The sequence below is a fragment of the Coregonus clupeaformis genome, chromosome 9 (genome assembly GCF_020615455.1).
Source record: "Coregonus clupeaformis isolate EN_2021a chromosome 9, ASM2061545v1, whole genome shotgun sequence".
In the NCBI taxonomy this organism is placed as follows: domain Eukaryota; kingdom Metazoa; phylum Chordata; class Actinopteri; order Salmoniformes; family Salmonidae; genus Coregonus; species Coregonus clupeaformis.
In genome coordinates, this window is record NC_059200.1 from 5,880,907 (window position 1) to 5,906,824 (window position 25,918).

General features: G+C 45.8%; 1 protein-coding gene across 2 annotated transcripts; it reads left to right on the forward strand.

The window, feature by feature from the left end:
• Positions 1–588: 588 nt before the first annotated feature.
• On the forward strand, positions 589–25,405 carry LOC121573621 (E3 ubiquitin-protein ligase Siah2). 2 transcript variants are annotated; one of them, XM_041885734.1, is made up of 2 exons: positions 589–1,225; positions 24,008–25,405. In XM_041885734.1, exons 1-2 carry the CDS (start codon positions 803–805, stop codon positions 24,557–24,559), a joined length of 975 nt encoding a protein of 324 aa, XP_041741668.1. In that variant the 5' UTR covers positions 589–802; the 3' UTR covers positions 24,560–25,405. The 2 variants fall into 2 exon arrangements, with proteins under 2 accessions (XP_041741668.1, XP_041741669.1); XM_041885735.2 differs by lacking the exon at positions 589–1,225 and adding an exon at positions 9,199–11,052.
• The last annotated feature ends 513 nt before the right edge of the window (positions 25,406–25,918 follow it).

The following is a 25,918-nucleotide window of genomic DNA, read 5'->3' on the forward strand; positions in this document are numbered from 1 at the left end:
CAGACTTGTTCTAGTTAGTGGCCAATAGAGGGAGACTTCAATCTATTGGCTCCCTAATCTGATTATAATTTTATTGACTGTAAATCGCTCTGGATAAGAGCGTCTGCTAAATGACTAAATTGTAAAATGTATTGGGAATATACACTTGAATATCAAAGCAGTAGGCTTGTGCGCTTTTTTTTTAATTGTCCGAGACTGTCCTGTCAAACCTTATCCAGCTACTATGATACAAAAATCAGATATTGCACATTAATAACTTGGAGTTCCATACTTCCAAACTGCCCAGTAAATTGTGCAGTGTTCTAAATGTCTTAAACCATTGATAGTAAAGTAACAAATATAGTGTATAAAAACCTCTGATCCCAACGTTCAATTACCCCCATGACTACGGTCGCGTTCCCCTGCTCAGACGTTGCATGCATCAACCAATGGTTGCGTGGCACGTCATCGACTGTCAGCGACTGACCGATTGCTATAACATATGATGTGGTTAGCTGATACGTAAAATACCTATTCAGGCGTTGTAAGATCTGGCAAGCGTCAGCAAAGCCTGGGCAGAGGAAAGGGCACGTTACATAACCGCCCAGGCTCACTTTCTAATTGGCGCAGAAGCTGTCAGTCCAAACCATGCTCTCCAATGGGCCTCTTGCTTTCTGTCAAACACAGGCCGCCATGTTCTGTCCCCGTGGGCTTGTAGATTTTTTGGAGCCGAGTCTGCCACCCCAAAGAGTGCGTAAACAGGGTTCTGGGCTTCAAACTTCGCGCTGGGTTTATCCTAAAGAACTGAACTGAACTAATCGCTATGAGCCACCCGTCCTCTGCGGGCGGTGGGGGCGGAGGACTCGGTGCCGGGAAAGCAGGAGGAGGAAAGCACGGAGGTTCTGGAGGAGCTGCTGCCGCGGCAGCTGCTGTCGCCGCCGCGGCCGCAGCAGCCGCTGGAGTAGGAACTGTGGCTGGGTCTGTCTCGGCTCTACCTGCCGCTGTTGTTGCCTTGCCCTCAGCAGTGCTACCTGGACAATCTGCTGAACTTACAGCCTTGTTCGAGTGCCCGGTTTGTTTCGACTACGTTCTGCCGCCGATTCTGCAATGCCAGGCCGGGCATCTAGTTTGCAACCAATGTCGTCAAAAGCTGAGTTGTTGTCCGACTTGTCGAGGCCCTCTCACCCCGAGTATCAGGAACTTGGCTATGGAAAAAGTTGCCTCTACTCTACCATTTCCGTGTAAGGTAAGAAAAGACAGATGCATTGAAGCCGAAGTACGCAGATACCTGATTTAACTAGCTTGTTGTACTTATTGCCAATTAATAACTAGCTTGACAGCTAAAAGTTAGCTCGCAGTCACTTTGACAAGTGGGTGTGTGAGTCCCTCGTGCGCTCCGGTCGCGAGATCCAAACATGTTCATATGATGATAAAGGGTCCAGGTTTGTAAATCTCCATGCTGTCGCATCTTTCCAATCAGATCTCTAACCAGTGTATTGTACTTAGCTAACGTTGCTTTACATTAGTCTGAAACAAACAAAGTGTATTCGAATTGGTGAAGGTTTGGGAGTTGATGCCACACGGTGGTTACTACAAGTGCATCTCTGCTTCTTTTTACGACAGGGAAGTAGCTAGCTGTGATCTATACTGTGTTGTCATCATGGTTAGTCACTTGTCATGTAATTGTCAGAGAAGACCAGAATTGAATGGACCATAACATTGAGGAATGCAATGGCCTGGCAAAGTACAAGAAGCCCTTGTCTGAACTAACTTTATCTGACAGTAATGTATCTGGTGTTGTCATAAGGGACAGATGTGTTGTCATTGTCTTTGAGTGAATCATCAACAGCACATTCTGTAAATCCGCTCAATCATTCACACAGTTGTGACTGATCAAATGACCTTTACAATTTGGGAAATCAAGAGGTTCAACTTCATAGTTCACACCCTTTCATTGGACCTGCTGAGATGGTGCTGATATCATCACTCTTAACTGCTCAATGAGGGGGTTTGATTAATCTTGCCTGGGCGCCCCTGTAGGCGTGTCTTGCACCGGCTGAAAGTTGATTGCATTAGATTTGGAACCAAAAGTGACTTAATTAATCACGTGTAGTAATTTGTAAGATTCTGTGTTTTCCCATGCAAAAGTGAATTGCTTTTGATAAATACGCTTTATCTGCCTTCCCAATGAAAAGTGGTTTGAAAATAAAACATTTATTTTATGGAAAATAGATTCTGGATGATGCACCATGCTGCCTTGTTGACAAAATGACTGAGGTTACTGTTCGATTTGAGAAGGGCTCTCCTCCCTCCCCGCTTTCGCCGATGACATCACAGGCCATTGCCCGGTTCAAACTGTGCCAGTGTAAAATAACTCCCGCAATGTCCTGAGGGTTAGGTCAGGTGAGGGTTCAGAGGTCACTGAGTGGAGAGATTTGAGGTGAACTTATCTGTTGTGCAAAACTGCAAAGTAAACACACACACACACACACACACCCTTTGGATTCCGACATTCAAAACGGAGCAGAGCAGGCTTAATGTGTACAATTAAATTGGCTCTCACTACCCTCATTCATGCTTGCTTGGATCCACTCAGTCAAGCCGTCGCTTGACTTCATAGTAGTGTGAAACACAGCAGCACATGTATTCCCTCTCTCTGTCAGTCAGAGCAGTAGGAGCTTCTGCCTCTTAATGGTGCTGTGATTGTATTACGGACGCATTCAAGTTGTATCAGCGCTCTGTGGTGGTACAATCCTGTGAAAGATGATCCCTGCTTCATCCTCTCATTCTCTGGCAGAGGCTAAAGGCTGTGTCAGAGAGAGAGAAGGGGGGATAAAGAGACTAAGGTCAGTCATTTGGTGGATGGATATCTGCCTGTATATCCATCCATATGTCCTCAAGTGTTTTCGGTGGGGTGCTAAGGCCTCTGCAGAACCCAGGCCTGCAGAGACAAATGTTTGAGAGCTATATGGATCCCTGCCCTGCCATGTCCTTCCCTGCCCTGCCTCAGTACTCAGCCGAACCGTCTTCAGCCCTCATCTCTCAGTAGTACCAACAACATAGAACCCTTAAGCTTCTCTAACTTCCACTGAGGACAGGTATCCCTATGACAGATAACCGCACAGGACAGAGCAGACCCTTGACCCAAGCCTAGACATTACATCTCTTGTTCTTCCGGTAATGTTTCCCCTGAATGGCTGTGTTTATCTTCTCTAAAGCTGCAGCCCACTGCTCCACTGCACATAGAGGTGTTATATGGGGATTTTATGCATGCCCATTTCCTCAGGAGCAGCTCAATGTTTAGGCTACATCACTGATTCGCTTTTTGGACATCCTCCCTCTATCCACTGAGCTCTGTTTTATGCAGCTACTTTTGATGTATTTTTGACTTTTCCCAGCCAGGTCCTCTCCTCTCCTGGTGTTAGTGTTGTAACAGTCTCAGCGTTGGCCTGCAGCGGGCTACACTGTGTAATGGGATTAGACACGGATATACTGAGCCCCAGGCCTGCCTGCCTCCCTGCCTGCATGGGCCGACACTTTATTTTGGGTAGGAGTCTGTCTATTCTGGACCGGTTCCTCTATTTTTTGTTGTTCACACACAAACTGCCAACTACCTGCACTCAACTGCCTTCCTGACGGTTTATTGTTGGCTACGAAAGCTGATTCTGACAGAGGCTCGGGTGCAGACAAACACACCCCTTTCTGCACCCCTCTAATCACACCCCTTATCTGAGTCATTTAGAGTGGCAGAGCCTGATTGCAGCAGACGGGGAACCACACACACAAACATAATTATACATATTAGGAGTCACATATGCATCATAAGAATAATGTCTCGTTCTTTCTTTCTCACAGACACACACACACACACACACACACACACACACACACACACACACACACACACATACAACAGGTAGGCCTACACACAAACCCTCGCACACACATTCACTCGCGCACACACACTTGTGCAAAGCCTCCACTCCCCTCCACTCCCCACTCTCATAATGGAGATTTTAATGAGAAATCAGCAACAGTTCACGCTTCAGCTGAGCTTAGAAGCAGATCAAAAGCCCATACACACACACACACACACACACACACAGTCTTGCGCATTTGTTCTCTCTCTCTCATTAGCCTATCTCTCTCTATCCCACACAAACACATGCACACATTGTTTCCCCCTCCTTTCTGAGGTGTGTTCTCTCCATAATATGACTGAGAGAGAGTGAGGATGCCTAGCCTGCTGCCTCTGGTTAATTTCACAGTTGAGCTGATTGCAGGGTGACCCATGTGCCCTTGCAGCTTTTGTCGAAATCAGGTATTGGGCCATGTGAACAGACACATACACACACACACACACACACACACACCATGAGACAATTGTCTTAGCAGAGACAATTTCCTGTTTATAGAAGAAAACAAAATCCTCCTAGGGAATTCTGGTTAATACATTTTCAGGAAATTAGTTGATGACTGAATAAACACACTTGAGTGGAGAGGAACTCTCACATGGTTACTTCCACTCAGGATATTTGGCATTTCCACTCAAGAAAAAACCCTAAGCTTAAAGCTCGATTTCAGGGTGCAAGTGTTGTCGGGACATTCTTTTTTTGGGAGCAGCAAAACTGTTAGCAGGTCGAGAATCGTCTTCCCCTTATTTCATGATTGATTATCCCAACACAAGTACACATTTTAATTGGATGTGTCTGGTGTGTATTGATTGACTTATTATGAAGCGCTAACTATGTATGGTCCTTCCACCCTGCAGCATCTCCCTTGCGGTTGAATGGGCTGTGGTGCTGCGCTGGCCTGGCGCGTCACTCCTGAGCTCCCTGGCATGCGAACACTAATGACAGGCTCACTGATTCCTCACTTCAGTTCTGCCTCTATGGCCCCATGTAATTTTTTAGAAGCAGGCAATGTGACATCTGCTTTGCATACTCATTTGCCTCCCAACTGAGACCTCTGCTGGGAGGGAGCAGGCAGTCACCGTGTGTGTGTGTGAGGTGTGGTTAAAGTTATGGCGTGGTTAGTTGATAAAGCAGGATGCCTGCTGAGGTGTGTGTGTGTGTGAGAGAGAGAGAGCAGGGCTGATCTATGACAGATGATAGTTCAGCTCAGTTGTGGTGTGGATGGAACGGCTGTTCATTTGGTGTGTTTTACAGTATTAGTGTGAGAGCTGCTTCCTTACTTTGGATGTTTTTGGAATATTTGTGCAGGCTACTTATTGAGTGGGTTGCATACTTTTTGCATTACCTTTTATGAATTATTTATTTGTGTTTGCATTTGTAAGGATGTCGAATGCCAAGTGAGGTGTTAGGAAGTAGGAAGGTGCAATGTTTATTGTGGGGTTTTTTCAGTGAATGAATCAACTGCTCTGTACAGCAACATGTATATAGTGCCACTATATCCTAATGTAGGGAAACGGAACTGCAGTGCAGTGTTTATTTTTTAGACCACCAATTTAAAATTATAGACATCATTTGGAGATTAAATGGAATTGCCAATAAAATGTGAGTTTATAATGCAGGGAGGATGTAGTAGTGTCAGTATAGCCGACCGCTACTAGTTATTACAGCTGATGTGATGTCTCACCATGGGGGTTTCTAATGTGGATTTGATTAAACCAGCATTAGCTGTCTGGATCTCACTACTGCGGTCTTGCTAAGTGTGTGATTTAATGAAGAGGATCATGAGCAGACACTGGAGCATTCTATATTTTCTCCTCTTCTTGCGTCTCCTCTCTCCTCGTCAGCCTTTCCCTGCATCTCCTCGGCTCTCCTTCTCAAAGCCATCATCAGCATTTCACACTCAGTCAACCTGAAAACTAATTCTATCCACAAATATATTTCCTCATGTCTCCAGTTGTGTGTTTGTGTCACTATGTAGGGTGTGTGTCTGTGTGTGTTTGTTTCCACACAGAAATGCTGGCAGATCCAATCCAACCCCATCCCCTCTCCCCCTTTGAAGTGTTGCTCTCCTGTGTGTGTGTGTGTGTGTGTGTGTCAGCGTTGTGATTGACAGGTGTGCTTCTGTGTTGATGAGGTCTTGGGGGTATAGCTGAGGGGAGAGTCTCTAGCCAGAGCCATATGATAACATCTCTGCCTGCCTGTGTAGTATTGATTGTTCCAGTAGTGTAATATGCTTTCCCTTGCATAAATGTATAGAACTGTCTTGTATGTCTGAAAAATCCCATTCCATCACAATAACACATTCTACTGTATGCGGTAGGGCAGTGGTCACCAACCTTGTCTGAGTCAAGGTCAATAAAAAAAATAATAACATTACTTAAAAAACGTCATCCTTTGCAACATTAAGCTATTAAAAACATTACTGTAGCAATGAGGTCAATGAAGTTTGTGGAGTAGGCTATAGGCCCAATACATTATCATCGCATATTGGCTTTGCTTGAATTGCCCTGCCAATGCATTGTTGTCCTGACCATTTTTTGGTAGGCTATATGAACACACTGGTAATCGATCAGTTGTTTTATTACTTGTGAGGCACAGCTGAGTGAGCATACATTTAAATAATTTGCTTTTTATTTTTATTTTATTAGGCTGATGGTGCCTGCATCCGATGGTCAGTCTCAGCGGACCGAGCAGACTGAGGGTCCGCCTCTCAATGTCCCTCCGCTCTCCCTTTCCTTCGCTGTCACTGCCCAAAAAGGGACACTGTCTTCCAGCTGATGGCGAAACTCAAGTCGCACCGCATTATTTCTGCCTGATGCATGTTTTTACGTCTATGAACAGAGAAAGTTAAATATTCCTTGGTATTAAAACGACCCCAGCTGCTAATAATAACAACGCAAGCCTATCGATACACTTTCCTACTCATTCATTACAGCTGCAGTGCTGGTTGTAGTGCGAGTGGAAGTACGAAGAACGTGCATTTTATGGCTTATAAAAGTATGACAGTGCTGAGTAAGAACTTAAACATGAATTCACTCATAAAAACAGATGCTCTTTGCTGTATTCATTAACAGTCTCTCTCTAGTCATGGTTTTAAAAGCTGTAGCTTTCTTTCACACCTGCAGACACTAATCTGAGCCATCCGATTGGCCAGCGGTAGGCCTATAGTGCACTTGATTTGCTCTCCGGGCCCGCTGGGAAGGCAGTTTGTACCTTCAGACACATGAAATGGTTAAAAATCGGAACACGCAGTGCTGAATCGGGTGCACCTACCACCAACTGCGTTAGACAAATCTTTTTTGGGGGGAACGCAAGGCTTTATCGTTGGGTTTTTTACAGGAATGTTTTGCGATCGACTAGAAATGCCTTGGAGATCGACCAGTCGATCGCAATCGACCGGTTGGTGACCACTGCAGTAGGGTGTGTGTGTGGTTGCTGTGTGTGTTCATCAAGTCCCTGAATGGGATTTATTTCACTGGAACCAATTTTCATCATGCTGTATTAGCAGCCTGGGCTCTGTGGGGGTGAGATGTACTTGAATGAATGTCATCATGAAAACAAAATAACATGATCTCTCTGCTCTACAAGCTCCTAGCCTGGCTACCACCTCCTCTGTCCATTTCTATTATACTGCTGAATCACAATGACCAGATCATCAGTGTGTCCTCCACTCTTCCTCTCCTCATCATTTTTCCTCATCTCTACTCCTCCCTCTCTCCTGTGTGAGGAGTCATTAATCTCAGACAGGCCAGAGTGATGGTCACACCTGACTGCACCATAAACCCTCATCCGTCATCACTTACTTGAATTGCCTGATGTTTAAGAACACTGAGCACACATCTGTCTCTGCGCTATGTCTGTCTTTTATCATGCCTTTTCTCACTCCTCATTCTCTTTCTCTCTCTGTCTCATGCTTTTTCTTGTTATTTCCTTATTCTCTTTCACTCCTACTCATTCTCTTTCAAATAAAATTGTATTTGTCACATGCGTCGAATACAACGGGAGTAGACTTTACCGTGAACTGCTTGCTTACGAGCCCTTCCAACGATGCAGAGTAAAACATTTAAAAAATAGAAATAGTAACATTATAAATCAAATGGAGAAGGATTAAGCTATATACAGGGAGTACTTTCCCTTCCTATTGTAGTCTTTCTCCCCATCTACCTCCTTCCCTTTGCGCTCACTCTTTCATCATCCATTATTTGGCAGTAATGGAGGCTCGTGGTCCTTTTTGGCTTCAGAGGCATCCTGTTTGTCCTCGTCCATGGCACTTGTCCATGTTGCACTGCAGTGTATGGGTTTGTGTGTATGCATGCGTTTCCCTCATTACATCTCTCACATCACACATGACTCCGGCTGTCTAATTGTAACCTCGCCTGATACAGTCACCCACAGCTAAATAGTTAGCCATGTACACTGCAGGGACGCTGACAGCTAGCTATGCAGCTTATCTAGGGGTGTCGTGTGGTTGTCTGTGTCTGCAGATCTATCCATATGCATTTCGGTGTCTTTATGAGTGTGTTCTAACACACACTAGTGTGGGTGTTTGTACTCTATGCATGTGCTTGTGTGCCTAGTGCCGTACAGCTTGTTTGTAAACTTGGGGAGGGGGGGTATTCTGAAGGCATTGCAGTAGCAGAACCCTCGCTCTCTCTCTTCCCCCCTCTTTCTCTCCTCCCCCCTCTCTCTCTCTCCTCCCCCGTCTCTCTCTCTCCTCCCCTCTCTCCTTTCCCCTCTGGTGTATAGAGAGTCCTCTGGCAGTACCTGCTGCTGAATCTGTTGTCTTGTTTTTAGACTCTGAGGTGTGTTCTAGTCTCCAGACACACAAGTACACACGCATACATGTAGCTCAGGCTTCTCATCCCACATCCCATTGAGGGAGGTAATAGAGGCTGGCCTTGGATAGGGGGACACCATGGCTACGATGCAGGGGATGAGGGGAGAAAAAGAAACCTGGAGGAAGAAAATAGGAAAATGGAAAGTCAATCGGCGAAGGCCAGCTGCTCTTCATTCGGCTAACTGCCAGAGTCAATGAAACCAGCTCCCAGCACCGCTGTTTACACTACCCATCTCACACACACACAAACAAACACACACACACAATCTGCCTGGTTGAAAGGGATGACAAATGGGGGAGAGGGACATGAAACGGCCAGGGGATGGTGAGTCTTGCCTGGAGTCCCAACAGTCTGTCCTACAGGGGAAAGACTGATGCTGAGGGACAAAGAGAGGGAGAAAGAAAAACATGAGAGAGGGAAGAGGAAGGGCAGGGGGGTTGTTGCACTTGGCTGTAACCCCCCCCCCCCTTCTCAGAATCACTTTATTCGCCAAGTACATTTACACATATCCAGAATTTCACTTGGTGAATAGGTGCTGCCAGAAATAGACAATATACAAACTGAATAGACACAAAATCAACAAATAGAATATTCAATATAAATACACTAAACAAACTCTGGAGTATAAACTGATTTACAGTGAGGAGATACAATTTACAGAGGGTATATATCTTCATATGCAGAGGGAGGGATGCCATTGTGACGAATACACTGTATACAGTGCATATACAGTGCCCCACACACACAAACAGGCAGTCTCTGTCTCCCCGCCCCCTCCATTCGTGTGTGTGTGCTGCAGTCATTCGGTGGGGGAATGTTTTTGCGCGGCGGCTCCTCTGCCTTGTCTGTCACCGTGCTGAGCTGAGAAGAGGAGGAGGAGACCGCAGCAGAGAGAGAGAGTGCGTCCGTGTGTGTGTGTGTGTGTTATACAGGCATTCCTCTGTCCGGCTTCAGGTGATGCGGTAGGAGCTTTTACTGTGTGTGTGTGTGTGTGTGTGTGACATCCACTATTCTGATGTTGGTCGTGTGTTTAGCTCGGTAAGCCGTCGAGGAGGAGCTGTCATTGCGCACTGTTTGCATTTGACTGCTGCAGTAGATCTCCAGGAAGGGAGTGCGGGAAAGAGGGAGCGCGGGAACAAGTGAAAGAGAGACAGCTGTTACCCTCCATGTGCATTGGTCTGTTCATCTTCTCTAGAGATGATGCTTGCTATTGTTTAGCTGTGTGGCTGATACAGGATGTTTCTGAGTCAGGCTGAAGTCATACTGTAGGTGAAGTCATAGCGCTGTAGTGAAGGAGACGATGCTGGTACTGAGTGTTCTCTCTGGGTAGAGGACAGACGGTGAGGTAGCTAGTCAGCTGGCCTCCATACTGCTGTGTGCTGAGCATCAGACTGTGTTTGTGTGAGAGAGAAGGGAAGTGGCTGAATTCCTCCACAGCAGAGCGGTTTGGAGCTCCTCGTGGCTTTGTTTAGGCTGCCTGGCAGGAGATAAATAATGGGCTGATTCAGTGTGTTCAGTCAGAGGCACAATACATGTGTGAGCTGAGCTTGGCAGGTGGCAGGATTAGTGCTAGAAGTAACTTAGTGTGACTGTGGACCGGACACACAGACCCATTCATTCACACTTACTCTCACATGCATAGAGAGACATGCATACCATTGACTGTGTGAAACAGATATTAGGGACTTATGACCCGTGTATTTTCAGCCGTTAAAGGCACCATTGGAGCAGTCAGTTAGGCAGGCAGTTCTCCTTACCCCTCAGGCTGCCATTACATTACAGCAGTGTGCTTTGGGGACTGAGACTCAGGTTGCTTTATGTAGCCAGCAGGCCAGCTGTGGAGCCCCTCATCTCTCATACCTGGCTTATGGTTGAGACGGAGAGGTATTCTATCTTTCGAGTGCAGAAGGGATTTGGCCCCTAAACTACTTGAGACTGACAATTCAGCAGGACTTTGGTAGACAGGCATTGAGATTGGGATTGGATCCGCTTGTAAAGCAAGAGCGCGGCCATTGATAGGTCTCGTGGGGGGTATAGTAAAGACTCAGTGGTGCGTGAAATTGGTTGAGGGATAGAGTGTGTGTTGGACAGTGTGTGTTAGACGGTGTGTGTGCCCACTCTTACGCGCCATGCTGTGCCCTGCGTCCTGCCTGCCTCTCCTGAGGGAGCTGGCTCAGTGGCGCTGCCTGCTGGGGTGGCACCGCCATCACGGGGTCAGTGCGGGGGTCACGGCAGGGGCTGGGCCGGGATCAGAGGTCAAGGTTGCGGTGGGGGGCACAACTCGACCCGTCTGCCGCACCAAACCGCAACAGGGGAGCAAGGTGAGTACCTTCATTTACTCAGCAACCTTTCAGACAGTTTAAACCTAGTCTTTTTACAGCACACTTCAGATCAGCTAGATACTGCAAAAAGAGTAATTAATCATTTATAAACCTAGTCTTTTAGGTGTCTATCCACTCAGAGGGTTCTGTATTCTTTTGGGAAGAGTTTGTGTGATGCTTGTCATAGGGGGCCTTGCCGCTGATGTGAGGGTTGTTATGCCCAGAGCCGTTTTTACCACCAGAATGTAACTCGTTTGATGAAATTCTTGCCTCTGTTATGCATGATGTTGAATATTTAGAAGCAGATGAAGGACAGTCTTGTACTAAAATTAGAAGCGCTCTCCTTTCACCATGGCATCAAAAGAATGTCATTTTGAAGCCTGCTATTGCAGCCAGGGAAATAGTGTGAGAGAGGGAAAAACAAGTGGATGAGAAGAACAGGGAATGGAACGTGAGTGGTGTTCTAGCTGGGACATTTCATGCCTTTAACCTCTAGACAGTCTCTCACTGCCGGCCAATCTCATCCCAAACCTTTAGCCAGATTGCTATTGATCGTATTGTGGGCGGAGGAATGGAGAGGAGGTGGCGGATGTAATGGCTGTGTCAGGGCTGGGTTTGGATGGGTGGGGGGAGATGGAAAGGATGCAGAGGGTCCTGTGTGACCCATTCCCTGGCCAAGAGGGTAACCTAACACCCCTGTTCGGGACACATGAGCCTTTGGGTACTCTGTTCAGTAGTCTGTCATTATGACCTCATCACTCTTCCCAGGCAGAGAACCATGAGGTCACTGCCTCTCACTGGAACTAGAGGAGAGTACCACACCTGCTCTCTTTCTTGCTCGCTTTCTATTCCTCACCAGCTTCTCGCTTTTCTTCTACTATTGTTTTTTCCTTTCCCTCTGTTTTTCGCTCTGTCTCACTCTACATCCAATGTTTCCTCTAAGCTGCGCGCAGAGGAAATATCAGCCTGCGCAGGGAAGCAAGAGATTGAACTTCACTCAACTTAAGTTTTCCCCATTAGTTAACATTATCAACATTTCCCTTTACTGTGGGAATTGTGATTGAATCAATGCAATATTATCCACTTTCAATGCAACATACCAAAACAAAACGAACTATGCAAGACTTATTAGTATGTAAAACTAAATATGCAAGAGTTTTGTTGTAGGCAGAACGCATTGGAGTAGGTTTCTACACAGACCGGTGCGGCATAACCAATCAGAGCTGCAGTAGGCCTTTATGCAAATAGACCATTGCCATATATGGATCTGTGCCATTCACTTTGAACTGGACTGTGTTTACACCATGAGCGGTCGTGAGTAGATGCGCTTGTTTTGAGATCAAAGCGAGAGCTGCATGTAGCCACGTGTGAGTTATTAGCCCAGTTATAGATCATTTGTAGTCAGCAATAGCGGAGTGATTGCTTCCTACAAGAGCACAAAACGTGTACATTTCTAGACATCTTTGAAAAGCGAGTCAGGTAAAGAGCTTTTTTTTGTCTTCAAGGGGCAGTGTTTTATTTTGAGACGGGCTTGAATAAGCTAAGTAGCCAATAGCCATATGGTAGCATCATTTGTCTGATTCTCTGTAATAATGGTATGGGAATAATAATAATGCATTTTATTTTGTAAAGTGGTTTCTTGCATCAAACACAACCTTTTCAGTCACCTTGTCTGAAGGAATCTGGAATTTTATGTAGGCTAATTAACTTGTGAAGCTTATTATGTGAGCTTACTCAGAAACGCTTTAATTAACTAATAATAATATGCCATTTAGCAGATGCTTTTATCCAAAGCGACTTAGTCATGTGTGCATACATTTTTACGTATGGCTGGTCCCGGGGATCGAACCCACTACCCTGGCGTTACAAGCGTCATGCTCTACCAATTGAGCTACAGAGGACCACTAGTATAGGCCTACTATTTTATCTCTGACTATTATAGAGCTACTCTCTCAAGTTATCTTGTTGGGGCGAGTGACTCTGAACTTACAATGGCTAGCCCAAAGTCGTTATATTTTTCTTGTGCTTTATGCTATTTGCCTCATGACTCCTGCATGCTTTGTTGACTATGAACTTGTTTGTTTACCCAACCGTGGGACAGACTGTTTGTTCCCACACTCGGGACTCTGACTCTCTTGGTTACATGGACTCTTGGCCTCCCATCCTATTCTAACCACCTCTCGCCGGCTTTGTATTCATGTTACCTGATGAAATTGCTGTACAATATGATCTTGTTGCCATCTGATGCACATCCAAATGTCATACAAAAATCAACACTGCAGAGCTCTCCCTGTCCTCGGCCGTGCCCTGATTGAATTACTGCTGATGATATCTGGAAATGTGCATGTACACCCTGGCCCATCTACTGTTGCTAGCCCCAATTCTAACTTGTCCTATATCTGTTTCACTGATTTCTGCTCTCGTAAAAGCCTGGGTTTTCTGCACGTTAACACTAGATGCTTATTACCTAAAATGTATCAATTGAAAGTGTGGGTTTACAGCTCCAATCCAGAGGTGTTGGCCATTACTGAGATGTGGTTAAGAGAGTGTTTTGAACACTGATGTTAACCTTTCTGGTTATAACCTTTTTCGGCAAGACAGATCTTCTAAAGGTGGTGGAGTGGCAATCTTTACCAAGGAACACCTTCAGTGCTCTGTTGTCTCCACCAAGTCTGTCCCCAAACAATTTGATTTGCTGGTTTTAAGCATTAAACTTTCATATAGCTCTTTGTTGACTGTTGCTGGGTGTTATCGTCCACCATCAGCACCGGCCTGTACCCTACCTGCCCTAAGCTCTCTCCTGGCCCCTTACACTAAGTCTGAATTTGACCTACTAGGTGACCTAAACTGGGACATGCTTAAACCACCTGACCAAGTCCTAAAGCAATGGGACTCCCTAAATCTTTCTCAAATTATTACCAATCCCACAAGGTATGACTCCAAACACCCATAAAAGGCTACTCTCCATGATGTTATCCTCACAAATAATCCTGATAGGTATCAGTCTGGTGTTTTCTGTAATGACCTTAGTGATCACTGTTTTACAGCCTGTGTTCGTAATGGCTTCTCAGTGAAACGACCTGTCCTGATTTGTCATAAACATTTGCTAAAAACCTTTAATGAGCAAGACTGGCAGAGTTACTCCACCTCAAGAATTCCATTTGGCGAAAGGTTCGGCACACGCATACTCAGGCTGACTCGTTCAGGCAAATGAGAAATAAGTGCACTCAGGCTATCCGGAAGGCCAAAGTTAGTTACTTTTAAGGAGCAGTTCTCTCTTTGTGGGTCTAACCCCAAGAAGTTCTGGAAAACGGTTAAAGACCTGGAGAATAAACCCTCCTCACAGCTGCCCATGTCCCTTAATGTTGATGATGTAGTTGGACAAGGACCACATGGCTGAGCTCTTTAATCACCACTTCATTAAATCAGGATTCCTATTTGACTCAGCCATGCCTCCTTGCCCGTCCAACATTTCCTTCTCCCACCCCTTCTAATGCGACTAGCGCCGATGCGCCTCCCTCTCTTTCCCCTGCCCCGCTACAAAGTTTCTCCCTGTAGGCAATCACTGAGTCTGAGGTGCTAAAGGAGCTCCTTAAACTTGACCCCCAAAAACCATCTGGGTCAGATGGTTTAAATCCTTTCTTCTTGAAGGTTGCTGCCCCTATTATCGCCAAGCCTATCTCTGACCTTTTTTAACTTGTCTCTCCTCTCTGGGGAGGTTCCCATTGCTTTGAAGGCAGCCACAGTGCTTCCTTTATTTAAAGGGGAAGATCAAGCTGATCCTAACTGTTATAGGCCAATTTCTATTTTGCCCTGTTTATCAAAGTGTTGGAAAAACGTTTCGACTGGCTTTCTTGATGTCTATAGTATTCTCTCTGGTATGCAATCTGGTTTCCGTTCAGGTTATGGATGTGTCACTGCAACCTTAAAGGTCCTAAATGATGTCACCATTGCCCTTGATTCTAAGCAATGTTGTGCTGCTATTTTTATTGGCTTGGCCAAAGCTTTTGATAAGGTAGACCATTCCATTCTTGTGGGCCGGCTAAGGAGTATTGGTGTCTGAGGCGTATCAAATTGGCGACTTTTGGCCTGGTTTGCTAACCACCTCTCTCAAAGAGTGCAGTGTATAACGTCAGAACATCTGCTGTCTCAGCCTCTGCCTGTCACCAAGGGAGTACCCCAAGGCTCGATCCTAGCCCCACGCTCTTCTCAATTTACATCAACAACATAGCTCAGGCATTAAGAAGCTCTCTCATCCATTTATATGCAGATGATAGTCTTATACTCAATTGGCCCCTCCCTGGATTTTGTGTTAAACGCTTTACTACAAAGCTTTCTTAGTGTCCAACAAGCTTTCTCTGCCCTTAACCTTGTTCTGAACACCTCCAAACAAAGGTCATGTGGTTTGGTAAGAAGAATGCCCCTCTCCCCACCGGTGTGATTACTACTTCTGAGGGTTTAGAGCTTGAGGTAGTCACCTCATACAAGTACTTGGGAGTATGACTAGACGGTACACTGTCCTTCTCTCAGCACATATCAAATAAAAATCAAATTGTATTTGTCACATGCGCCAAATACAACAGGTGTAGACCTTACAGTGAAATGCTTACTTACAAGCCCTTAACCAACAATGCAGTTTTAAGAAAGAATACCCCCCAAAATAAATAAGAATAATTATAGAGCAGCAGTAAAAAACAGTAGCAAGGCTATATACAGGGGGCACCGGCACAGAGTCAATGTGTGGGGACACCGGCCAGTCGAGGCAATATGTACATGTAGGTAGAGTTATTAAAGTGACTATGCATAGATAATAAACAGAGAGTAGCAGCAGCGCAAAAGAGGGGGGCAATGCAAATAGTCTGGGTAGCCTTATGGCTTGGGGGTAAAAGCTGTTTAGAATCCTCTTGGACCTAGACTTGGCACTCCGGTACCGCTTGCCGTGCGGTAGCAGAGAGAACAGTCTATGACCAGGGTGGCTGGAGTCTTTGACAATTTTTAGGGCCTTCCTCTGACACCGCCTGGTATAGAGGTCCTGGATGGCAGGAAGCTTGGTCCCAGTGATGTACTGGGCTGTACGCACTACCCTCTGTAGTGCCTTGCGGTCGGAGGCCGAGCAGTTGCCTTATCAGGCGGTGATGCAACCAGTCAGGATGCTCTCGATGGTGCAGCTGTATAACCTTTTGAGGATCTGAGGACCCATGCCAAATCTTTTCAGTCTCCTGAGGGGGAACTCTTCTTTTTCCTGTAGTCCACAATCATCTCCTTTGTCTTGATCACGTTGAGGGAGCGGTTGTTGTCCTGGCACCACACGGCCAGGTCTCTGACCTCCTCTGTATAGGCTGTCTCGTCGTTGTCGGTGATCAGGCCTGCCACTGTTGTGTCATCGGCAAACTTAATGATGGTGTTGGAGTCGTTGCTGGCCATGCAGTCATGAGTGAACAGGGAGTACAGGAGGGGACTGAGCACGCACCCCTGAGGGGCCCCCGTGTTGAGGATCAGCGTGGCGGATGTGTTGTTACCTACCCTTACCACCTGGGGGTGGCCGTCAGGAAGTCCAGAATCCAGTTGCAGAGGGAGGTGTTCAGTCCCAGGGTCCCTAGCTTGGCGATGAGCTTTGAGGGCACTATGGTGTTGAACACTGAGCTGTAGTCAATGAATAGCATTCTCACATTTCCTTTTGTCCAGGTGTGAAAGGGCAGTGTGGAGTGCAATAGAGATTGCATCATCTGTGGATCTGTTGGGGTGGTATGCAAATTGGAGTGGGTCTAGGGTTTCTGGGATAATGGTGTTGATGCGAGCCATGACCAGCCTTTCAAAGCACTTCACGGCTACAGACGTGAGTGCTACGGGTCGGTAGTCAATTAGGCAGGTTACCTTAGTCCCTGTGCCCAAGAACACTATGGTGGTCTGCTTGAAACATGTTGGTATTACAGACTCAGACAGGGAGAGGTTGAAAATGTCAGTGAAGACACTTGCCAGTTGGTCAGCGCATGCTCAGGGTACACGTCCTGGTAATCCGTCTGGCCCTGCGGCCTTGTGAATGTTGACCTATTTAAAGGTCTTACTCATGTCGGCTATGGAGAGCTTTATCACACAGTCGTCCGGAACAGCTGATGCTCTCATGCATGTTTCAATGTTACTTGCCTCGAAGCGAGCATAGAAGTAATTTAGTTCGTCTGGTAGGCTCGTGTCACTGGGCAGCTCGCGGCTGTGCTTCCCTTTGTAGTCCTGTAATAGTTTGCAAGCCCTGCCACATCCGACGAGTGCGGAGCCGGTGGAGTTCGATCTGATCTTTGCCTGTTTGATGGTTCGTCTGAGGGCATTACGGGATTTCTTATAAGCTTCCGGGTTAGACTCCCGCTCCTTGAAAGCAGCAGCTCTACCCTTTAGCTCAGTGCGGATGTTGCCTGTAATCCATGGCTTCTGGTTGGGGTATATACGTACAGTCACTGTGGGGATGACGTTATCTAAGCACTTATTGATGAAGCCAGTGACTGATGTGTTGTACTCCTCAATGCCATCAGAAGAATCCCTGAACATATTCCAGTCTGTGCTAGCAAAACAGTCCTGTAGCTTAGCATCTGCTTCATCTGACCACTTTTCTTTATTGACCGAGTCACTGGTGCTTCCTGCTTTAGTTTTTGGTTGTACGCAGGAATCAAGAGGATATAATTATGGTCAGATTTGCCAAATGGAGGGCGAGGGAGAGCTTTGTACGCGTCTCTATGTGTGGAGTAAAGGTGGTCTAGAGTTTTTCTCCCTCTGGTTGCACATTTAACATGCTGGTAGAAATGAGGTAAACGGATTTAAGTTTCCCTGCATTAAAGTCCCCGGCCACTAGGAGCGCCGCCTCTGGATGAGCGTTTTCCTGTTTGTTTATGGCCGAATATAGCTCATTGAGTGCGGTCTTAGTGCCAGCATCGGTTTGTGGTGGTAAATGGACAGCTACGAAGAATATAGATAAGCTGTAGACCACACTATCTACCAAGAGAGTTTATCATGAGATACTCTACCTCAGGTGAGCAAAACCTTGAGACTTCCTTAGATATCGTGCACCAGCTGTTTACAAATATACATAGACCGCCACCCCTTGTCTTACCAGAGGCTGCTGTTCTATCCTGCCGATACAGTGCATAACCCGCCAGCTGTATGTTATTCATGTCGCCGTTCAGCCACGACTCTGTGAAAACATAAGATATTACAGTTTTGAATGTCCCGTTGGTAGGATATACGTGCTTTTAGTTCGTCCACTTTATTATCCAGCGATTGTACGTTGGCCAATAGTACCGATGGCAAAGGTCGCCGGCTCCTTATCAGGCACCCGATCTCCTTCCACGATATCTCCTTTTCTTTTTACTGCGAATGACGGGGATGAGGGCCCTGTCGGGTGTCTGGAGCAAATCCGACTCATTAAAGACAAATTCTACGTCCAGTTCAAGGTGAGTAATCGCTGTTCTGATGTCCAGAAGCTATTTTCGGTCATAAGAGACGGTAGCAGCAACATTATGTACAAAATAAGTTACAAACGATGCGAAAAAACAAACAAAATAGCACGGTTGGTTAAGAGTCCATAATACGGCAGCCATCCCCTCCGGCTAAAGTTAAATCTAGACTTGGTTCCTCTATCGTAATCGCTCCTCTTTCACCCCAGCTGCCAAACTAACCCTGATTCAGATGACCATCCTACCCATGCTAGATTACGGAGACGTAATTTATAGATCGGCAGGTAAGGGTGCTCTCGAGCGGCTAGATGTTCTTTACCGTTCAGCCATCAGATTTGCCACCAATGCTCCTTATAGGACAAATCAATGCACTCTATACTCCTGTAAACTGGTCATCTCTGTATACCGTCACAAGACCCACTGGTTGATGCTTATTTATAAAACCCTCTTAGGCCTCACTCCCCCCCCTATCTGAGATACCTACTGCAGCCCTCATCCTCCACATACAACAACCTTTCTGCCAGTCACATTCTGTTAAAGGTCCCCAAAGCGCGCACATCCCTGGGTCGCTCCTCTTTTCAGTTTGCTGCAACTAGCGACTGGAACGAGCTGCAAAAAACACTCAAACTGGACAGTTTTATCTCCATCTCTTCATTCAAAGACTCAATCATGTACACTCTTACTGACAGTTGTGGCTGCTTCGCGTGATGTATTGTTGTCTCTATCTTCTTGCCCTTTGTGCTGTTGTCTGTGCCCAATAATGTTTGTACCATCTGTTGTGCTGCTGCCATGTTGTGTTGCTACCATGTTGTTGTCATGTCGTGTTGCTACCATGCTGTGTTGTCATGTGTTGCTGCCATGCTATGTTGTTGTCTTAGGTCTCTCTTTATGTAGTGTTGTGGTGTCTCTCTTGTCGTGATGTGTGTTTTGTCCTATATTTTTATTTTGAATCCCAGCCCCCGTCCCCGCAGGAGGCCTTTTGCCTTTTGGTAGGCCGTCATTGTAAGTATGAATTTGTTCTTAACTGACTTGCCTAGTTAAATGAAGGTTAAATAAAGATAAATTGAACTATGGTAAGTGAAGTGGATTTACACCCGGTAAGGGAATTATGGTAAGGGAATTACATCATGGGTCCCTGATCTGTACTACACAGAAATGCATAATTATAGATATGAATGTCATTCTCCTCATATTTTACAAGTTTGGACATCGCAGCACAGCAGAACACAGTAGAATACAATTCAAAGTACAGTACAATAACTGTACTGTACTATACTTTACCTTCCTTTACTTTATTGTATTGGACTGTACTCTACTGTGCTCTACTCACTGTACTGTACTCAGTACTGTGCTCTACACACTTGACTGTGCTGTGCTATCCAAACTTGTGAAACACGTCTATGATGGGTTCAGGTTTAGTCCAATCCATTAACATGAAGGCCAGGGTAGACTGACCAAATTTCAACTACTGGCCGGAACATAATTACAAATAATTTGTAGACTGCAAATTGACCGCAAGAAGGCCAAACGGATATATTTGACTAAAACAATAATCATTTCAAACCTTGCTAACATTTGTATATGATCACGTCTCTCTATTATGCCTGGGAATACTTGGGAACAGATTTACAAAATAAAATCATTTGAAAATAATTTCCTGTTGTTTTTACAGTCTTTTATGTCCAACAATGAAAATTCAAAAAAAAGCAGAACTTGGGGGGAATCAAATAAAATCACCAGCCAGTTGGGAAACCCCACTCTAGACCGAGCCCCCTGCCTCTACTCCAGCCCAAGTACACTAGTAGACCCATCTCCCCAGCCTCAGCCCCATCTCTATCTGCCCAGCACCAGTTCCAGTCCCATCCCTATTGATAGCCCTATCCCCCAGACTCCGCCATATCGCCCCAGCCATGCAGCCCCATCCCAAGCCAGCCAGTACTAGAAAGATAATGCTTTAGTTAGGATTTTAGCAAGCCTCCAGAGCCCAGGCCTGGGCTAGATTTAGATGGTTGAATTCAAATAAGCGTGAGGGAGAGGGGAGGAAGAAAATAGCATTTACCGCCACTGGGCAAATTTGTTAGCTTTTGTTAGTGTCAGGGGATTGCCAACAAACCAGTTGGTTTTTCAATCCCTGGTTTAGAGAGCTAAATAGATTTTTTTTAAATTGTGTGGGTGAATAAGTGTTTTGAGGGGGTTGTGTGTGTGCACTGCGTCATTGACATAGTATAGAGAAGTGTAGTTGACATGCGTCATGCTGTCGTTATTACTCCCTGGAGGCTCCTTGCAGTGGATGAAAACCCTGAGACTCTGTAGCACACCACAGAGAGAGGCCGGGCTATGACTCTGGTCCGACGCGCACGCACACACGCACACACACACACACACACACACTGGAGGAGGAGTAGATGGAGGTGGGACACAGTGTACAATCACTGTTATTGTATTCACGGGTGAAGAGGAGAACGAGGGGTTTGATCCAAATGGAGCAGGGACATGCTACATTCCATGAGATGTAATGTGAGCGCTGCTCAGTTGTTTAGCGTATGTTAATGTTTTGGTGGCGCTGAGGAAATTTGAGACCATTTTTGATGGACAAGGTTTTTCAATTCAATTAGCCTAAATTAAATTAATTGGCAACATTGGGGCACTCTACCAGAGGTCCTCATTTACCCCCTCTCCCACCCAACCCCCCTACCACACACACTCCTCGTCCAGGAGGGGAGAGGAGGGAGTGAGCTTTATCACAGACGGCCTGCCGACATGATTACGGCACCAAATCCTGTCTATCATTCATTAATAAAGGTGGATAAGAGGATCAGCTTCCCCCGGGGACTCAGCCAGGGAAACAGACTGACTTCTATACAAATATTTGGGCTGGGAGACAGAGAGAAAATGGATAGAGAGGAATTTGCGTGACTGGAACTAGGCCAATTTGAAAATCTGAATGGAATGACTTTTAACCAGATTGTTAGGTTAATAATTGGGAAACTTTTAATCGACAGGGGAATCAGTATTTGATTTTAACCCACATTTTCTAACCCAAACAGTTGCAGTTGTGTGTGTCTCGCCCCTGATGGTTTTAATACCCAGCTGCCCTTTATATAGTGCACGGTTTGTCGGTCATGCCGCTATTCACCCAAATGGTCCAGTGGGTCCTAGCATAGCCATCGAACACACCAAGTGGGAAGCCTCTAATCTGCCACATAGATGAATATTTAATGGGGCAAATATTCAAACTTGCCCCCTTAGGCAGTTAACTGCAGGGTTGTGCTCAATTCAGAGTTTTGGAATTGACTCCCATTCAACTCATGAGTTGAAATTCGACTTGATTGGCCACACACCACAGGATTTTGAGTTTGAGTGACAGGAATTAGAATTTAATTCATTGCAATTAAAATAAATTCCACTCAGTCATAGAACATGAGATATTCATTGAATCTGACAGGTCACACTTCCAGATACCAAAGAATATATCACTTTTCTCTGGAAACAATGTTCATACTCTTTTTACCTTAGTGCTTAGAATAGCCAATTATAACTTGAGGGTTACTAATGCATTCTGGGAAATGTAGTATTTCCCCTTGAATTAATGAAATATAATAACTGAATATTCACATACACAAGTTTTGTTTTCCTTCATCATTCAAATTTAAGAGTTTGTCCTGAAAATCTATTGTTTCAACAATATTTTATATGCATGTATATAACATGTTTTATGTACACAATGTATATTTGTATAGATTACACCTAATATAGACTAGAAGAGGCATTTGAATTTCATTGAATTGAATTCTATTTCCTTCAAATTCGAATTGCAATTCTGTATCATGTTTACTATTTCAAATGTAAATTTAAATTCAAGAATTGAATTGGAATTTATGAGTCATTCTCAATTCAATTCTGAATTGAGCACAACCCTGGTTAACTGGGGCCAAAACACAAGCATCTCACACACAATGTCACCTCCCTCTCTTCCCACCTTCACACCCTCCCATCCTTTCAACCCCAGGGCCACAGATGAAGGTTAGAAGGAGGACACAGCACATAGGCCCTGTTGGAATGCTTAGAAAAATGCATCCTTTCTTTCTTTATTTCTTTCTTTCTTTCTTTCTTTCTTCCTACCTTGCTTGGAGTAATGACTGATCTAACAGAACTGAGTGGTTCTATTGCGACGTTTGCTTCAATTCCTTCCTGAAGGTTGTCCTGACTCTTACCCCAATTCAAGCTGTCCATCATAGACAATAGGTTGTCTATCTATCCCACGTGAGTCCAGCTCTAGCTCAACAGAAGCCCTCTCCCTGCAGCCTTATCCAGGCCAAACAGCCAAATCCACCCCCTCTATGCACCTTTCATTATATAATCCACTTATTAAATGGAGGAGCTACGCACATGACATATCTTCCCATACTGTCTGTCCTCTCCTGCTACACACTCTCTATCTTTACTGTTATCTGCTGATGATTCAATGTGTGTGTGTTTTTTTTTTTAACATCCCTGCTAACGATGTCATGTATCTCATTTAACTGAATGGCCTTGTATTGCATTGTTTTCATACGTCATTAACCATCAAATCCTCTAAAGATTTGTCCTGCCTAACATCTCCGTTGATGTGTTTGGAAGCTGTAGTAGTGCCAGAGGGTTTATGTCTAGAAAGGTGCTGCTGCTGTTCAACTAGATTTAAGCAGCCGTATGAGGAGGAGAGGAGGGAGAGCATACCAGTATGACCTTCATTGGTATTCCCTGTCTAAGATAATCAAGGAGAAAGCCCTGTACTGGAGCCATGCAATTCATCTCTTCTTGATTGACCTGAGCCTCTCCTCCTTTAAAGAGCAAGCACACCTCACACCAGCTCATAAGCATACACACACAAATATCTATAGGCAGCCGCTTTGTCATCAAACACGCACACCACACAAGTACACATCACACTCTCGTACCCTGACACTTTCACACTGAAAATGGAATGCAGCTGGCATTTACACTCAACCTTGGCTCCCCTCATCTGTGTGTAGCCTTAGTTTTCTATGCATGACATTGGTTGGACGGCAATGTCTCGCGAATGGTAACTGGTGATATTACAATCTCATGGGTCTTTTGATTAACATTTATTTTTATCGTTCTTCTACTCCCTCCTCTCATTTTATCTACTACTCTTCACGAGCCCTCCCACTCTCCCTCACACCCCCTCCCTCCTCCATTTCTTTGTTCCCTCTCTCTTGCACTCTTTCCCTGCCTCACTCTTTTCTCTCTCTCCTCCCCCTAATTTTTTTCTCTAAATTTGTCCCTCTTGCTTTCCGTCTCCCTCTTATTTCTCTGTTTTTCCTACCACAGACATCTTTCCTTCATTCCCTCTTTTACCCATAACCTTTTGCCATCTCTTTTCAACCCCACTCCACTTCAAGCTTGTTGTCATAAACAAGAATAGGTTATCAATCAACATACCTAGTAAAACAAAATTGTAAACAATAAGTAATTGTTGTTCTCCCTCCCTCCCTCTCTCCCCCTCTCTCCAGTACGCATCAGCCGGCTGCCAGTTGTCCCTCCACCACAGTGAGAAGCCTGAACATGAGGAGGTGTGTGAGTTCCGTCCCTACACCTGCCCGTGCCCCGGGGCCTCCTGTAAGTGGCAGGGCTCCCTGGAGGCCGTCATGCCCCACCTGATGCACGCCCACAAGTCCATCACCACTCTGCAGGGAGAGGACATCGTCTTCCTGGCCACAGACATCAACCTGCCGGGGGCCGTGGACTGGGTCATGATGCAGTCCTGCTTCGGCCACCACTTCATGCTGGTCCTGGAGAAGCAGGAGAAGTATGAGGGCCACCAGCAGTTCTTTGCTGTAGTGCTGCTCATCGGCACGAGGAAGCAGGCCGAGAACTTCGCCTACCGCCTGGAGCTCAACGGGAACCGGCGGCGCCTCACCTGGGAGGCCACGCCCCGCTCCATCCACGACGGTGTGGCAGCCGCCATCATGAACAGCGACTGTCTGGTGTTTGACACGTCCATCGCTCACCTGTTTGCTGACAACGGCAACCTGGGGATCAACGTCACCATCTCCATGTGCTGAGCTGCTCAGATGTGAAAACACACACACACACAAACCCATGCATAGAAGTTACACACCTCTCGTTCTCAGACTTACACAGAAAGAAACCAGTTACTGACTGCTGTGTGATGCAGCAGAGTGTGTGTGTGAGAGGACAGGTAGGAGATAGAGAGGATATGTGTGTGTGTTTTGCTGCTTGAGGCTTGTTGGCTCCCCATAATGCTTGAATGGAGACTGGCCTGTAGCGTAGTTTCAGGGTGTGTGCCTGTCCTCTCATTGTGTGTGCTGGAGACCATGTACAGTAGCTTACATGTGGTGGGCTTGTCATGATTGATGCGCTACCTGTGCCCAGGTGAGTTTGCACTGCTCCCAGGACCCCACACCCTTCAACTGTTCCCACCCCGCTCACCCCCACCTCCTCTTCTGCCCAGCCAACCAGTGCCAGGCAATGAGGGCACTGCCAGGGTAAGAAGGGGCGGTCAGTCAATCTGCTGCCACCCGGCAGATTCAGAGAAGCTCCACTTCAACAGTGAGTGGCCCCTGCAGATGCAACTTTCTAATCCTCACAGCGAATCAAGTTTCAGTAAATTGGACAGTGGACAAATCTGGCTTCAGAGACGCATGTGGGCGGAGTCGGGGCCTGATGGTGACCAATGCGCTGCCTCCCAGTCTGGGTTAGTGTGAGCTGAGGGGTTGCTCATGCTCTGCTAAAGGTTTGCACTGACTACTAACAAACTCCTTACTGTTCAGAACAGTAAGCTGCAAAACGCAACCATTTCCATATCCAAGTATGTCATGCTTATTAAAACAAGCTTATGTTATGTCCAGAGTGTCTATGAAATGATGATAAAGATGGTGACACTGTAACTGGGAAGTTGTGTGTGTGTATAATATACACTGAGTTTACAAAACATTAGGAACACTTTCCTAATATTGAGTTGCACCCCCTTTTGCCCTCAGAACAGCCTCAATTCGCCGGGGAATGGACTACAAGGTGTCGAAAGCGTTCCACAGGGATGCTGGCCCATGTTGACTCCAATGCTTCCCACAGTTGTGTCAAGTTGGCTGGATGTCCTTTGGATGGTGGACAATTCTTGTTACACACGGGAAACTGTTGAGCGTGAAAACCCCAGCAGCGTTGCAGTTCTTGACACACTCAAACCTGTGCGCCTGGCACCTACTACCATACCCCGTTCAAAGGCACTTAAATATTTTGTCTTGCCTATTCACCCTCGGAATGGCATACATACACAATCCATGTCTCAAGACTTAAAAATCCTTTGCTAACCCATCTCCTCCCCTTCATCTACAATGATTGAAGTGGATTTAACAGGTAACATCAATAAGGGATCATAGATTTCACCTGGATTCACCTGGTCA